At 35.4% G+C, this 16,250-nt stretch overlaps 1 protein-coding gene across 2 annotated transcripts in view; it reads right to left on the bottom strand.

The window, feature by feature from the left end:
• Positions 1-16,250, bottom strand: part of LOC138702079 (G-protein coupled receptor GRL101-like) — a 929,248-nt gene that overhangs the window by 56,608 nt on the left and 856,390 nt on the right. For both annotated transcript variants that reach the window (XM_069829620.1, XM_069829619.1), the window contains exons 12-15: positions 8,832-8,948; positions 7,145-7,264; positions 3,026-3,160; positions 2,158-2,277 (exon numbers count right to left, since the gene is read on the bottom strand). In XM_069829620.1, coding sequence (XP_069685721.1) covers positions 2,158-2,277; positions 3,026-3,160; positions 7,145-7,264; positions 8,832-8,948 — 492 coding nt within the window. The remainder of the gene's footprint in view (positions 1-2,157; positions 2,278-3,025; positions 3,161-7,144; positions 7,265-8,831; positions 8,949-16,250) is intronic.

The following is a 16,250-nucleotide window of genomic DNA, read 5'->3' as shown; positions in this document are numbered from 1 at the left end:
GTAAGCATGTGCGGCTTACAGCTGTTTCGGTGCTTCTTCACACCATCCTCAGAGCCTACTAGATCTCGGCGTCATCTCAAACTTCGCTGCCTGTTGTGTGGGTGCGTTCGATTGTTGAAAAGTGTTGAAATGTGGTGTCAAATAGTGTGTGTGTTCTGAAATTGATCTGTGTGTTGAGAATTTGATCAGGTGTGTTTTGGTGTGTCTGTATATTTCATATTGTTCTAGTGTGTTGAGTTTTTGGTTTTTGGGTTGTATGTGTAGGATTTCCATGTCTGTATTTATGTTATTGTATGTGTGGTTAGCATTAGTTATGTGTTCGGCATATGTAGATGTATTGTGTCCTCTGGTTATTGCTTTAATGTGTTCTTTGTATCGAGTTTGGAATGATCTGCCTGTCTGTCCAATGTAGAAACTGTCGCAACTATTGCATGTGAGTTTGTATACGCCTGTGTGGTTGTATTTATTTGTTTGTGTGTTGAGATGTCTTTGTAGTGTGTTTTCTGTTCTGTATGCTATGTTGTATTTCTGTTTTCTGAATGAGGATGCGATCTTGTGCGTGTTTTTGTTTTCGTATGTTAGTGTGATGTACTTCTTGTGTTCTTGTGTTTGTGTTGTGTTTTGTGTGTTTTTGTTTTTGTTGAGTTTTTGTCTTGTCTTCCTTTGTTTACACAATTAACACGAGTAAGATCGCCATTTAATCAATTATTTATATTCAAGTGTTAAAAGTAGTGTACGAAAGATTCAACATGGAAGAAAAAATTGTTACAATATAAAGGAAAGCGCGTACGTTTTATAACAGTGTTCTTTTGGGTGGCATACTAACTGTAAGGACCCAAATCCTCAAGACATAATTAGTTTATTTTGTTGCGGTAGCATGCTTCAAAGATTTTCGGGTTGCTTTAATACAGCCTAGTGATCAAATGGCCGAGGCAGCTACCTAGGTATACTGGGTGGCACATTTAAATTCTGTAGTTCCAAGGCAAAAGGTGATATGTCAATTTTTGGCGAAAATGAGATTTTACGATATGTTGTGTTTGCTGATGGTATCTTTACTGCGGCAAAAGATGACATGCATATCTCTATTATTTTTTTCTCTATAGCCCGTTGTCATGAAATATGATTATTATGATTTTATACAGTTGTTCACACTTTAAATGCTCGCTCCTGAAAAACTGTAAGAATGCCACATTTTGTCCTTGGAGCCAAGAATTGATAATGGGAAATAACTTTTGAAGTAAGTTAATTGACTTTAAGTGGGAAAGCAAAAGTAAATAGCATTATTTATATTGTTCTGTAGAACCTCGATTATCCGTGTCTCGACTAACTGATCATCAAATTATCCAATGATGCTTGAATCGCGTGTTCCACTACAAACTGCACTCGAAACAGTGGAAGCCTTCATAACGGTTTTGAAGCAAATAGATGACACTTCATTCCCGGACATTGTTTTGCTTTGGAGAATTACAATGAAGATCAGAAAATGTAATTGCTGGAAATAATGTTCAGAGAAAAGTGACAGACTACTTTAAAAGAACATAAAAATAAGACGATCAATCAATCAATCAATCAATCAATCAATCAATCAATCAATCAATCAATGTATCCAGCTCTTTGCTGACAACATAAAGTCCACTATAGTCCACTCTAGTCTATTCAGTTTTTGTTTTTCACTAGAAATGAAGGGTATTTTGAAAAATAAGATAATAACAAACAACGAAATATCCGTCTTTTTCGATTAATTGTACTTCTCCATTTCATTACGACGGATAATCGAGGTTCTATTCTATTTGGAGGACGCTTTCAAAGTCATTTGAAAAGCAAATAACATTATTTATGTTATATTCGAAGAATGTTTTAAGGTAATTTGAAGGTAAATCAATTTTTAAAGGGAAACCTATAATTTTTATTTATTATTATTATTATTATTATTATTATTATTATTATTATTATTATTACTATTTAATTTTCATTCCTCATACAAAAATAACATTTGTATAAACCATTTTTTAATTTTCTGACTATGAAAGTTGGATTCATTATATAAATATTCTGATAATTTTCGATGTTGCTAATTTTTCATATGTACCATGAATGTAAAGATTTTGAATAAACAGATTCTACTGCTGGACGATTTTGAAAATGGTCAGTACTTACAGCATCCATCTTCATCTTCCCAGGTTCCTGGGCAATCAATGTTGTGATCGCACACCATGGAGCTATTCAAACAAGGACCATTCCGACACTTGAATGCATTGGAGGGGCAAGTCCAATTCTCTGGAAGTAAATTTCACACTATTTACTTCTGAAATCATTATCCGAACATAGCAACATTATGAAGCGTGTAGTTCTCCATGCTACATTATACAAATACCTTAGTACTATTTTTTAGTCATCTTCATCACAGATAAAGTCCATAAAAACTTATCATTACTTCAATCCGATATTATACTTGTTTTTTTAAAGATTGGACATGATATTAACACTATGATCGGAAAAACAACTGAATGTCACATTGTGTGGTATGTCTGTTCTCTGTTGCTATGGTAACACCAAACTTACAGTTCCCACGTGGTGAGTTCTTAATAGCCCTCTTGGCGACATTTATTATGTACACAATGTTAGCATTGGTACATTTCGTCTTTCATTCTCTATCGATTTTATGAATTGATTATTTACCTTCACGTAAATTTCTTTTGTGTATGTTTAATCATATTTCTGTGGTGTTGAAGCCAAAATTATGAATTTTACTGACTCGTGATTGATATATAAAATAAAATCGTCACTGCTTTTGTAACTAGTACTTAGAATTCAGCGGGCCCCAATCTCGTAAATGCTTAATTTGTGGACCCATGTTTACTGGAACTTTTTTGCTTCTCTTCGTTTTTACTTCTCATCCCTAAATTTTTTACCATAACTTTGAAACACCCTGTATATCAGGTTTCAGCCTTGGTCAAAAGCAACAATCTGCATGAGCTATTTCGAGTACTGGTGTGAACTTTATGGTCAGAAATAATGAACTTACTGCATCCGATGAGGTGGGAGCCATCTGCACAGCCATACCGAGGGTTACCAGAGTTGAAACATCGCAGAGATGCATCTATACACTGACTGTTGTTACACCTGAATTGGTTTGGCCCACAAAGTGGCGGCTTCTCACCTAAAGCAACACAAGACAAAGAAATATTACGACATTCTATTTTTAATTATTTATTTCAACAACAGCATGGGTTTATCATATTTGACACACATTAACTTAATGGTATCTGATCACTGGAATCGTGTTGCACCATGTTTTATCCGTGTAATTTTTAAAATTATTTTACGACGCTTTATCAATTGCTAACGTTATCTAGCGTCTAAATGAGATGAAGGTGATAATGCAAGCGAATGAGTCCAGGGTCCAGCACCTATAGTTACCCAGCATTTGCTCTGGAACAGATGCGTTATAGGACCCACCCCGAGTATTCCATAGTATCGATTATATATTGTATATTTTTTATTTTTATATCAAGTATGCCATCTTAACAATACTAAATACATAGTACTATAAACATATATAATTTAATAAAACCGACAGTAATGATATTAAGCTCGTATCAGTCACCTTTGTTACACAAAAATTAAATTTTATTCAAAATAAAGCTAAAGAAAGAAACCAAAGCTAATATTTAAACACAGTAACATTAGACTTTCAAACAACACAACATTGGTATTAATACAACACTGAAATTAAGTTCATATTAGTCATCTTTATAATATATTATAAAATACTAATTCTACTCAATTTATACTGCATTTTTGGTCCAGGGAAAATACTAGTCTTTCACAAAAACATATTTTTACTAGTATTTTCCCTGGACCAAAGAATTAAAAACAAAATTGGTGTAAAATTAGCATTTTACCATGGACCTCACTAGAGATGTTCCGTATCATCTTCTCCGTTATCCGAGTGATTTCACAAAGTGCTGCGATACGGCGTTCCTGTGTCTATCATTTAATACCTTGTAATTTCCAATGACATTCCACAGGAGTTCATCTCGTTTAATTTTAAATTTCTTCAGTCTCATCCCAGGATTGCATGTTTCGCAAAACATTTCACTCCTAAGTAAACCACATTCGCATAAAAAAAACCATAAACATAGCCTACATGTCTTTACTCATGCATAAAGCTACTAAAAAGTTTACAACTTATTTATAATTGCATAATTTCCATTTCGAGGCCTACATTTTAAATCAAGAGGGAGAATTTGATCCACTTCTTTTTTATATTTAACTATAGCATTCGAAATTGCCGCCATGATTATGATCAAACTAATGTACAACAATATTGATTGGTTGGCAACATAATGAAAACAATATACTGTATATCGATCATTTAATTGATCAAAACGCAACTTCCGTTGACCTTTTTTTTGTGGCTTTGCATATTTTTATATTTAGGGTGGGTCCTATAATGCATCTGTTCCTTTGCTCTTAATGGGTTGTCAGAAAACCCCAGAAAAAATCACAACCAGGATTTGAACCCGGGTCTCCTCGTTTCACGGTCAGGTATGCTGCTACTTCACAGTGGTGGACAACACCTTAAAACTAAAAACTTTGCATACATGTAAGTGTGATACTTTTTTGAAGGAGGATGGGAACAGGAAAAGTAATTTTTTTTTAAAGACGGATTTTCACTATAGTTTTCCCCTTAAAGGAAGGTGCGAGGTGTCTTTCCTATAGAGTTATTTCATCTCAAACCGACCAAATATATATAGAAAATTGACCTTACAATTTCTAAATACAATGAAACTTTTTTTGTACGTAGAGAACTGTGATACAATGCTTTGTGCAAAGTTTGAGGCATCAGAACTTCATAGTGTTTAAATTAAAAATATTTAAATTTATCGTATTTTAATAAAATTAGCAACTTTAAACTGTTGTGGCTCCGAAACCCTTTCACCCAATGACCAAAATCATGATTTATTTTGATGCTGAGAAATTAAAGTTTATATTGACATATAAACAGATTTTCTTACTTCTTATGGAAATGGAGAAATTTAGATTTTTCCTCATTAAGACGCCTTTCGCCACGAAAAAATATTTTAAAAATATATGGTTAGAATCCGCATTGAAAGAACAAATAAACACATATTTTTTACTGATGGCACGTTGATAAGAAAGCATTGAAAATATCAAATAAAGAAAATAAATAGTACGCGCGTGAACTAACCTGCTGACTGTGAGAAGGGAGCTAGCCAGTAGCGGCTGGTGGTCAAAATAATGAGTGTGCTACAATCTCTATATCGGCCTACTGCATACACTTATATGTATTTATCGTAATTTGAGACTCGCCTAGTGACGAAATACGAAGTCCATACGACGTTCCTTCCTACTGCAGAACTTGTCAATTACTCTGGAGTTAAACCCCTCCATCTTGGACATCATACTATTTTCTATTGACAGTACTGCAAGAGCAGTGAGGCGATCCTGGGACATAGTGTTCCTTAAAAATGTTTTTATGCGTTCAAAGCAAGAAAAACATCTTTCTGGCTCAGCAGTGGTCATTGGTATTGTAACCAAAATATTTAACAACTTCGTTACTTCACAGAATGGATTCTGTGAATTGTTGGAGGCTATGTATTGAAACAATTGAACAGCTCCATCTATATTTCGGAAGTCGAGTCTTCCGTATAGAACTCCAAGTTGTGTCTTTAACATTCTTTTGTTCAGTACAGTATAGCTGTTGACAGCAACTTCAAGTTCGCGTTCAGGAGAATTATGCAAAAAATTGTCAAAAAAATTCGCTGTTTAACAATTTTGTTGTGTCTAGGTAGCTTAAAGACTGGAAACGATGAGTCGTTTCCTGAATTATACGATCATTTACTTCCTTGGCTTCAATTTTCGGATTCCATTTTCCGTCGCTTGCTGACTGATTCAGGAGGAACTTAAAAAAACTGGCAGATGGCAGCAGCAGTCGGACACTTGAATTACCAAATACGTTGTAAATAGTTCCGAGTTCTTCCACAAACAGGCATTCTTTCGTTACGCTTTACTTTTGCAATCTCCAAGCTGTGTTGTGCTGAAGCTGACTACAGCACTTTCCCGCGTAAAAATAGCCAATCAGAGCAGTTATTTCAGTTTCGCACATGCGTATTAACTGTCTACATTCTCATAGAGTTTTGAGTAGCACAACGAACACCCTGAGGCACCAAAGAGCGAAGAGCGAAGACTAAACACTCTCTAACGCGCCATGAACATAACCACGGAAAATTGTCAAATGGCAGATGAAGTACTGTGGTATTACAAATACATTATCTGAGCAAAAATTATCATTGCACTGTAGCACATAAGGACGGGCCGCCCCTGGAGCTAGCCGAGGTAAGCAAGGCCAGGAGACAAACACGTGATATGTAGTCTAGCAGTCATGGCTGTGCTAGCTTTATCACAGGTTTTCATAAACACAGGAGTAAAATGACGCCCAACGCTCGCTTATCTTCAGCTCTCGGCCAGTGCGTGCGGTACTGCGCCGTTCAAGTCTAGGCGTGTGAAAATAATATATTTAATACCCTCGAAACTTATTGCCATACTACTAAGCAAACAATGCCGAATCCCTCTTAATAATGCAAGGTTTTTTCTCATTATTTTTTTACATTTTTACAAATGGGCAAAAAGCCTAAAACTAAGTAAAATGAGATTATCTGTCTCCCTGTATACAATAAAAATAAGTATTACTTCTTATCATAACCTACCAAATGTCAGCTTCAAAATGAGCTCTCGTTCAATGTTCTGCAGTAAATGGTTCCAGAGTTCTGAGCGCTGAAAGAGGCTTGTTTTTCTAAAATACGCAAAATTTGTCGCTCAACAATACGAAAACCGTTTGACTTTCGATAGTATATTTTTGCAAATACACTCTCCTCAGCACCTTGTATAAATAGGGAATAAAATTAGAGTATAAAAAATGCGAGGTTTTTTACTGATCGATTTCATATGGAACAGCCCTATAGCTGGTCTAACTCAAATCTGTATTCTGGTGAGAAGTCGCATGAATTTCTACCTTAAATATTGATTCAAGGTAAACTGTACATCTGTTGAATTTTCATTATTAATGCAGAAGTGATTCCTCGGAAATATGTTCACATTATTACGTCTTAACACTCACCACAATCTGTCTCGTCAGAGCCGTCTGGGCAATCCACTATGAAGTCACACCAGAATGCCGCAGAAACACACTGCCCACTATGAACACACTTCTTCTTGCCGGAGGGACATTTTTCATTAACTGTAACAGATAACAATGTTGTAGCAATATCACATTATTCACTAAATATTTTCAACAACGCCACATTACAAGCAATGATGACATGTGTTTATTAAATTTATATCAACAACAAAATTGTTACCATAGTAACCATAAACATAGTACTTCTGTACAAAACAAATGAAACATATAAAAAATATGTTCTTTCATATGATATTAAAAACTATAGGGTGCCATTTAAAAACGTTTTCGATGACATCATAATTAACACAACAATAGTCGATATGTTTGTTTCTAAATATGAGGTTCGACGTGTCTGAGCTTTTTACTTCCAAAATCCCCAGTCAATTTTATTTTAATTGCAATTATGCGTTACTTTTGAAACACCGTGTATATAAAACGATTACTTGCACATTAAAGGAAAATGACAAAACAATCGAAGTTAGTGGAAATTAGATTCTTAACACAGTTTACACCTCTGATTGGGGTTCTGGCTGATTTGTACATCTATTATCAGGCAGTACATCTCACTTGACGATGTGAGTGAGGAAGAACAATAATTTTTTGTATACATCTGATGTCTGTCTCTTGAGTGATGTCTTATTGGTGTCACTTCTGAGGTCCAGACCTGTCTTCGGACAGTTAACTAAACAACAACACAGCTTAGAAGCAAATAAGCGGAAATAAATAAATAAATAAATAAATAAATAAATAAATAAATAAGTAGATAAATAAATAAATAAATACATAAATAAATAAATAACTAGATAGATAGATAAAATAAGTAAATAAGTAAAATAAATAAACAGATAAATAATAATCCGTGGCGCTACAGCCCACGAAGGGCCAAGACCGACCAGCCGGCTGCTGTCATCAGGGCCACATGCCGAAGCAGAGGTGGACGATCATCCAACCAGAATGGAGGTATCGTTAAATAAATAAATAAGTACATGAATAAATAAACAAGTAAACAAATAAAGAAAGAAACAAATAAATAAGTAAATAAATAAACGAACAAAAAACAAAGAAATAAATACATAAGTAAATAAATATATTAATAAATAAGTAAATAAATAAGGAAATAAATAAACAAATGACTAAACAAACAGAAAAATAAATACATAATTAAATAAACAAGGAAATAAATAGTAAATAAAATAAGTAAATAAGTAAAATAAATATACAAAGAAAGAAAGAAATATATAAACAAATAAACAAACAAATAAATAAGAAAATAAAATAAACAACTAAATAAATTTTAAACCAATAAATGAGTAAATAAATAAACAAACAAAGAAACATAGAAAGAAATACATAAATAAATTAAATAAGTAAATAAATAATGAAGGAATTAAATAAACAAATGAATAAACAAACAGATTAAATAAGTAAATAAATAAATAAATAAACAAATCTTCACGAAATACGGGAGTAAATAGCATCAAATACGCGAGACGGAAGAGTGGAGGAAATGTGGGTAAATACGAGAAACCTGGCAGGCAACCCAACTTGCAGACCGGCATGGCATACCTCCTGAGCACTGCTGCTCCCCGCTTACAACCCGGCTCGATCACGCTGCATTACTCACCGCAATTAAGTTCGTCGCTCTTGTCCCAGCAGTCGAACTGCAAGTCGCAGCGTTGCGTGGAGTTAACGCACTGGCCGTTCTTGCACGTGTACTCTCCTTCTGCGCATGCTTCAGGCACTGTGGACAAAAAGAAAGCCATCATCATCAGGCCTGTTCGTCGGGTGTGGATTCGATCCCCACTTCGATTGATTAGCTGGTTGGGTTTTTTCAGAGATTTTCCCAACTGTAAGGCAAATATCAGGCAATCTTATTGGCGAATTCTCGTCCTCATCTCGCCAATTACCATCTCGTTAGCACCGATTCCATCGACGCTAAAAGCGACCCAGTAGTACTGGGTGTTCAGTTCAAAATGTGTCTTGGCTCGCTGTATGTCGTCATGTGGCTAGCTGATGAACCTAGAGAATTCAATCTTCCTACACTTCCGCAGCTCAGGTGTATAACCTAAGAGGCAGAGAAGTTGGCTAGCAAGTACGGCGTTCATTCTGAAGAGTACGTACCGATACGTACAGTAACGCCGGTAGTGGCAGGAATGTGAACTGTTTGGAAATACGTACTGTCGGGATATGGGGAGAGGGTTAAGACGATTACTTACGTATTTGTTGACATTAACTTCGACAGTCAACATGGACACGGAGCATTTGATTTGTGTTGTGGAATGTTACCGTACGTAACCGATGATAACAAATACCCTGCGTACGACTTGCCGGCGCAAAACACAGTTCGAAAGAGGTTATGGTAGCACACAGACCGTACAGACCGCCATCTGTTGCTACGACGTTCAAGTTATACCGTACACGTTCTCAAGTTCAGATTGAAGAACGCCTTAAATAATAGGCTGAAACTCGCTTCAAATCGGTGACCCAACAACAGTGACGTCATGACACACTTTGAAATGAACACCCAGTAGATTCGGCGTCGCTAAACAACCAACTAAAAATTTGCGGTGGAACCAAAGGTTCTGTTATACAAGGTGGAAGTAATGTAATTTTAACAGCTTATTTCTTGGATACAGATAGTTCCAAATGTATACTTTACACAAGAAAAAAATAATTTTCCCCTAAATGTTAGCTCTGTTTTAATTGATATGTACTATCTGTGTGATTCTGATTTTTACTTTTATCATAGAGAAACTGATAAATGATTTATTCCTTTGCAGTTTTCCAAAAAAAAAAAAAAAAAAAAAAATGTACGGTTTTCTTGCAAATTAAAAAAAAATTAACATGTATCGTTATTTCTTGTCATGAAAAAGTCTGAGAATCATACTTGGGTCACTAAGAGACGAAACTCTGCTATTCAGAGTGTTTGCGTGCTTTTGTACGTGAGCTAGCGATGCGCTGTTGCCAAACTACGCAGATTTCTACGAATAACATACATTTATTCATTTTTCACCTAAAAGCTAATTTAACGACTCATTCAGTACTCGTACATTACGTAAATCATGTTGTTAATACTCAGTTCTTTACAAATCTGTTCCACAGACGTATAAGTTATTTTATGCTCGACCATGCCGAAATGTAGTAATTATACACCTGGTAGCAGCCCTTTAATGGACCTCATTAAAGTACACCTATTCATTAAAGTTCAGGTGTTCCACCAATCATAAAACACCATTGTAGCAATATGAAAGTGCAAGTATCGATTATTCTCGGATATGCAATCGAAAGACAACTAGCGAAACGTCACGGAGGCTAGAAATCCAATACTGTCGCAGAAGGTTATGTTCTGTTACTACAATAATTAGCGTTAATTGTAAATAATATTCAAATAAATTCAATTTGTCATCTCGTTTTTCAATGTCTAAATCAATTTTAAGGTTATATCAAGATTAATGTTTATTTTACTCTCTAGATTATATCAAGGTCAATGACATATGTTTCTCGGAAAAAATTAATACTTTCGCGTCTGCGCACATCTCAAAATTTACGAGATATTGCACAAGGTCAGTTCCGCTCCCCAGACAGATAAGAATAACATGAATACTTATGAATAATTTCAAGTTAAAGATATGGTCGAGCATAAAAAGTTGTATGAAACTTGCCTATAATGGTAATTATGAAAATTATTAAACTCGCTTGCGCTCGTTTCATAAACATACTCGCGTCTTAATTAATACCATTATAGGCTCGTTGCATAATGTACTATTCCATTACTTATGGCTACGATTACTGTAGTTAAGTCAACACGAAACACGTATCGTCTATTCTGTTTCGTACATCCGCGCAAGACGTAATCTAATTTGATTGAGATTAATCCCCACGTTCGACGTGGCAGCAATATCGCAGCATTATAACACACGTCGCAGCCCGAACTCCGTAACAGATCTGCCAGATTTATTGAACTTCCGCGAAGGGACTTTAATTACATCTCGGTTAACGTAAACATAATCCAGGATCGTTAGGATCCGTACCTAATTCATTCACTTTGGTGAAACGAATGCTACTTTTCATCTTCTCGAGAAGAAGATTACGAGGCTCTCGTCCTGTTATTGAGTTCGTGACGAGGTTCAGAGTTGTTCATTTTCTTCGCGCCATCCTCCCCTCTTGTGTCGTCTTGGTTACGATACAGGAAGACTCGAAATAATGTTAACATTATGTATGTATGTATACATGTATGTATGTATGTATTATGTATGTATGCAAGTATGTATGTATCAACTACCAGGTTATTTAGCGTCGATGAGTTTGGTGATAGCGAGATGATATTTGGCGAGATGAGGCCGAGGATTCGCCAGACATTACCTTGTATTCACATTACGGTTGGGGAAAACCTCGGAAAAATCCCAACCAAGTAATCAGCCCAAGCGGGGATCGAACCCGCGCCCGAACGCAACTTCAGACCGGCAGGCAAGCGCCTTAACCGATTGAGCCACGCCGGTGGCTGTATGTATGTATGTATGTATGTATGTATGTATGTATGTATGAAATTGTATTTTAATACATGAGTTTAATTAAAATTTAGTTAGTTTCCTTTAATTTAAAAGTTTCAAATTATTTCATGTTTTCATTGTAATATTTAAATTGTACTGTTTCTTTTATTGGTGTTTTTTTAAATGTATTTATATGTTTTTCAATGTATTCTGACGAAGCCTAAAACTGTATGTCTAATGGCCAAATAAATTGAATTGAATTGAATATGTAGACTATGTAGTATGTATGTATGTATGTATGTATGTATGTATGTATGTATGTATGTATGTATGTATGTAGGCCTATGTATGTATACTTAGTCAATATTCCGAAGACAGGTCTGAACCTTCTAAATGGTGTCATTAAGGCATCATCCATGAATCAAATAAGCCAGGAGATAATGGCGTAGGGTGGCCAGTTCCTTTCCCCCTCCATTGCATACATCGCCGACTAGCTACATATTACACTAGTCTGACTTCAGATGTATGCAAACAAATTGTTCTTCCTCTGACACATTTCGTCAAGTGAGATGTACTGCCTGGTACAGACCCAGAAAGAAAATTTGGGCCACCTGAATTTTCCAAGCTTCAGTTATAACATACTGCGCATGCTCAATCGCTACATATCAGCCAGAACCTCAATCAGAGGTAAAACTTAATATATAAAAGCATATATCATAACTGAATCATAGAATACGGTATATACATTGAATATTAAAGGCTACAGTATGTAACCTTGTCTCAATCCACGGCAGATTTTGATTTTTTTCAGCCTTTTCTCCCACCAATCTCACAGTACAACTTACTTTATCACTAATGAATGAATAAATTAGACCTCGAAACTAGGAGAAAAAAACGGTGTTTCCCTGCTTGTATTCCTGTTACCCGCTTAATCCGAAATTTCGATAGTCCGAAGAGTGTTCCTCTCCTCCACAGGTTCCAATTAGTTCGGACTAACGGAGTTCTACTGTATTTATCTATGCAAACATGCTACACAAAGAAAACGCGCCGTGCCTCCTCGACTACTTCTTCTACATCTCTATGTAGCGTGTGCTCTAAACAATCAATTTCAGGCGTTTTTCTGCTGCGTTGATGCAGAATATGTGAATAAATCGAGTTGCACAATGCACAGCTTGCCTTGTTTCAGTATATTGAAAGATTCAGAATGAGTCGAATTTAGGGCACTTGACAGGATATTTTAATAAGACAAGGCTATCATTTTTGTGTTTACGTAACAATTTATTCGACTATGTTGTCTTTAAAATGTTTTTATGCTCGACCATGCCGAAACGTAGTAATTATACACCTGGTAGCAGACCTTTAATGCATGTCATTAAAGTACACCTACTCATTAAAGGTCAGGTTTTTCAGCCAATGACGACTCAGGTTACAACTGTTCAGCCAATGACAGGTCAGCTTTCTACCGTTATAAAACCGCAAGTATCGATTATTCTCGGATATGCAATCGAAAGACAATTAGCGAAAAGTCACGGAGGCTGGAAATCCAATACTGTCGCAGAAGGTTATGTTCTGTTACTATAATAATTAGCGTTAATTGTAAATAATATTCAAATAAATTCAATTTGTCATCTCGTTTTTCAATGTCTAATTTAATTTCAATGTTATCTCTGTAGGTTCTTATGGCCTAGCAAGGTCAATGTGAACATCTGTTCCTCGGAAAAAATCAATACTTTCGCGTCTGCGCACATCTCACAACATACGGGACATTGCTCCAGGTCAGATACAAAGAAAATTAATAATATCAAGTTAGAAATATGGTCGAGCATAAAAAGTCGTATGAAACTCGCCTATAATGGCAATTAAGAAGCTCGTATGAAAATTATGAAACTCGCTTGCGCTCGTTTCATAAATATCCATACTCGCTTCTTAATTACCTTCATTATAGGCTCGTTGCATAATGTACTATTATATGTCAGTTTCTTTAATTTGTCTTCAATTATTGTAATAAGAGATTATGACTTTTTCTGAATATGTCGTTATTTAAGATGAAAAAAAAAAAGATCATAAAATTACCCGACTTTAAGGCTAATACAAAAGTAGCCTATGTTATACAAAATGGGGAAACATCATACAGAAAAATTTGAAATGCAACTGAACTTCATGATTATGCTTTTACTTAATGAAGATGTTTTTCGAGACAAATTATTTTATTCAAAACATCTTCGGAAACACAATCATTGAACTAACACGAAATTACACTGCATTTAAACTCTTCAACATAGTTCATAAATCATTAAGTTTCTTATAAACTGTGTTCGTAAGCTGAACTATTCTGCTTTTGAAGGAAAATTTGGATTACGAATGAGTTTTCTCCGTAATATAAAAATAAAAGAGAACATATTCTTTTGCAAGATAAAGTGAATCTACCCAATAGAAGCTACATTGTGAAGTTTCATCCAATTGCCTCATATGATTCCTGAGAAAACGGTACATAAGTATTGAGAAATGTAAGTTACAGAAAAATGCGGACAAAGTTAAACATTGTCTTCAAATTCTGAGGGAAGGTTCTTGAAACTATGTACTATTAAATGAGACAAAATTTAACATTCTACAATTTATAATTTCTCATTAGAGATCTTTTATTTTTCACTCTGTCTTAAGGCAATGATCCACAGACTTTTGTCATCACACTTCCTTAGCTGACGAAGCGAATTGAACCCGAAACAGAGAAACATGTTCTTTGTCTTTTGACTTATCTTTTGACTTTGCTTTGCAAATAAAATTTGTTTGTGATTGTTGACCATTTTGATCTACATCTCCCCTTAAAACAGAAGCAATAATCTGGCTGGCCCCTTCAAACCAGCATCACCGAGGTTCGTACACTTTATTCAGAATGGCGATCCCTCGCGATCGGGAGCCCTGCCTGATACTCATCGACAAGCTTGACATTACTCGCATACAGATGAATAAACTAAAATAAATAACAATAACCACATTTACAGAATATTCTCTTGTGCTTATACAGGATGTAACAAAAAGGTACGTCAAAGCTTTAGGGGAACATTCCTCTCATGTAGAGGATGAAACTGTGTTATATGAACCTGAAAACTCTTGTTACAGCTCTTTTTATACAGGGACATCATTTTATTTTTACTAACATTTTTAATATTAACCTGTCTATACCTTTAGAGAACCGGAAACACCGCTTGCTCCCCCCTCCAAGACTGGAGTTCGATGATACTGGAGTAAAACAAAAATCACTCTACTAGGTATAGGAAGGAATAAAAGTAGTTCATCCATTTACGTAAACTAGGAAATATCGCGATTCTGAGTTTGATAATTTTCATTAGGTTTTCCTTTAATCAAAGTACAGTACTGTATTAAGAATAAGTGTTTTTACTCACGAAGTGAGTTATCCATGCGAACGTATTCATTATGCAGTGTATATTATACTGTCTACAGCACATTAGCGTACAATATAGAGAAAGAAGTTAAATTGAAAAATAATCATAATATTAATATTTAAACACAATTTTGAAAATGGTGGCCGTTCATTTCGATACAGGCTTCAGTTCTTTTGTGCATATTATCGCACTATAGACTATTGCATCTAATTCCAATTGCCAGTTTCGTCCTTCGTACTAGTAACTCATGTTGAAATAATTCTGTACCTACTCTACGTACTGTAAATTCAATCTTCACTTCAGCCCGACCCGAAAATATAAAATTACTCAGACATGCTATCTACTGTCCGTCCAAGTGGTTATGCCGCAGGATTGTAGAAAGGGAGGAAATCACGTGACAGTTAATTACTTAACGAGGCCCTTTTATTTAAGTTAAATTAAACAGCTGTATAATATTACGTAAACTTCCAATTCCTAAGAGAAATTAATGTTTTCACAAAAGAGCTAAGACAGCCCAGCTATTACAGAGGGGCGAGCAGAAGCAGGTGGGGGAAATCGGGATGCGACGTAGGCAAACGAACAGTACCTGTGCGAAAATATGATTCAATATTGAAAGCTCTTTCATCACTGGAAAACGCAAACATATTTCTGGAACGTACTATACCCAGTAACTCAGTACTGCTTTCTATCTGCGGTCTTGGTTCTGTGTGGAGTTGGAACTTCCTTAGTAGAAGGAGTGGGAGTGAAGTACATTCAAAAACTCAGGTACAATAAAAATTGAAGTAAAAATAAAATGATGTCCTTGTACAACTCTGCTTACACTGTATGTTACGCAAGCTAGTCAGTGTGGAATGCCATCATAGCTATCGTGTAACAACAACAGTCTGATTAAATATAGACGTCTTGTTTACCTCCGGTTAGAATGTAGTTACAAAGGGGGTAGGGTGAGGTGACGTAACAACTCTTAGTTCTTAGGTTCACCTCCAATGTTGTTTTGTTCGAACTCTACTACGCAGTCATCTTGTCATGCGATTCACTCCATTGCTTAGTATTCCACACAAAAACAAAACAGCTTGCTCATCATTCAATGCAAGCAGAATTGTATAAAAAGAGTTGTAACAAGAAGGTACAGCGTTTCCGCACCTTTGT

Source organism: Periplaneta americana, chromosome 6 (genome assembly GCF_040183065.1).
Source record: "Periplaneta americana isolate PAMFEO1 chromosome 6, P.americana_PAMFEO1_priV1, whole genome shotgun sequence".
NCBI lineage: Eukaryota > Metazoa > Arthropoda > Insecta > Blattodea > Blattidae > Periplaneta > Periplaneta americana.
The sequence above is the reverse complement of the archived record's forward strand: the minus strand, read 5'-3'. Positions and strand labels throughout refer to the sequence as shown.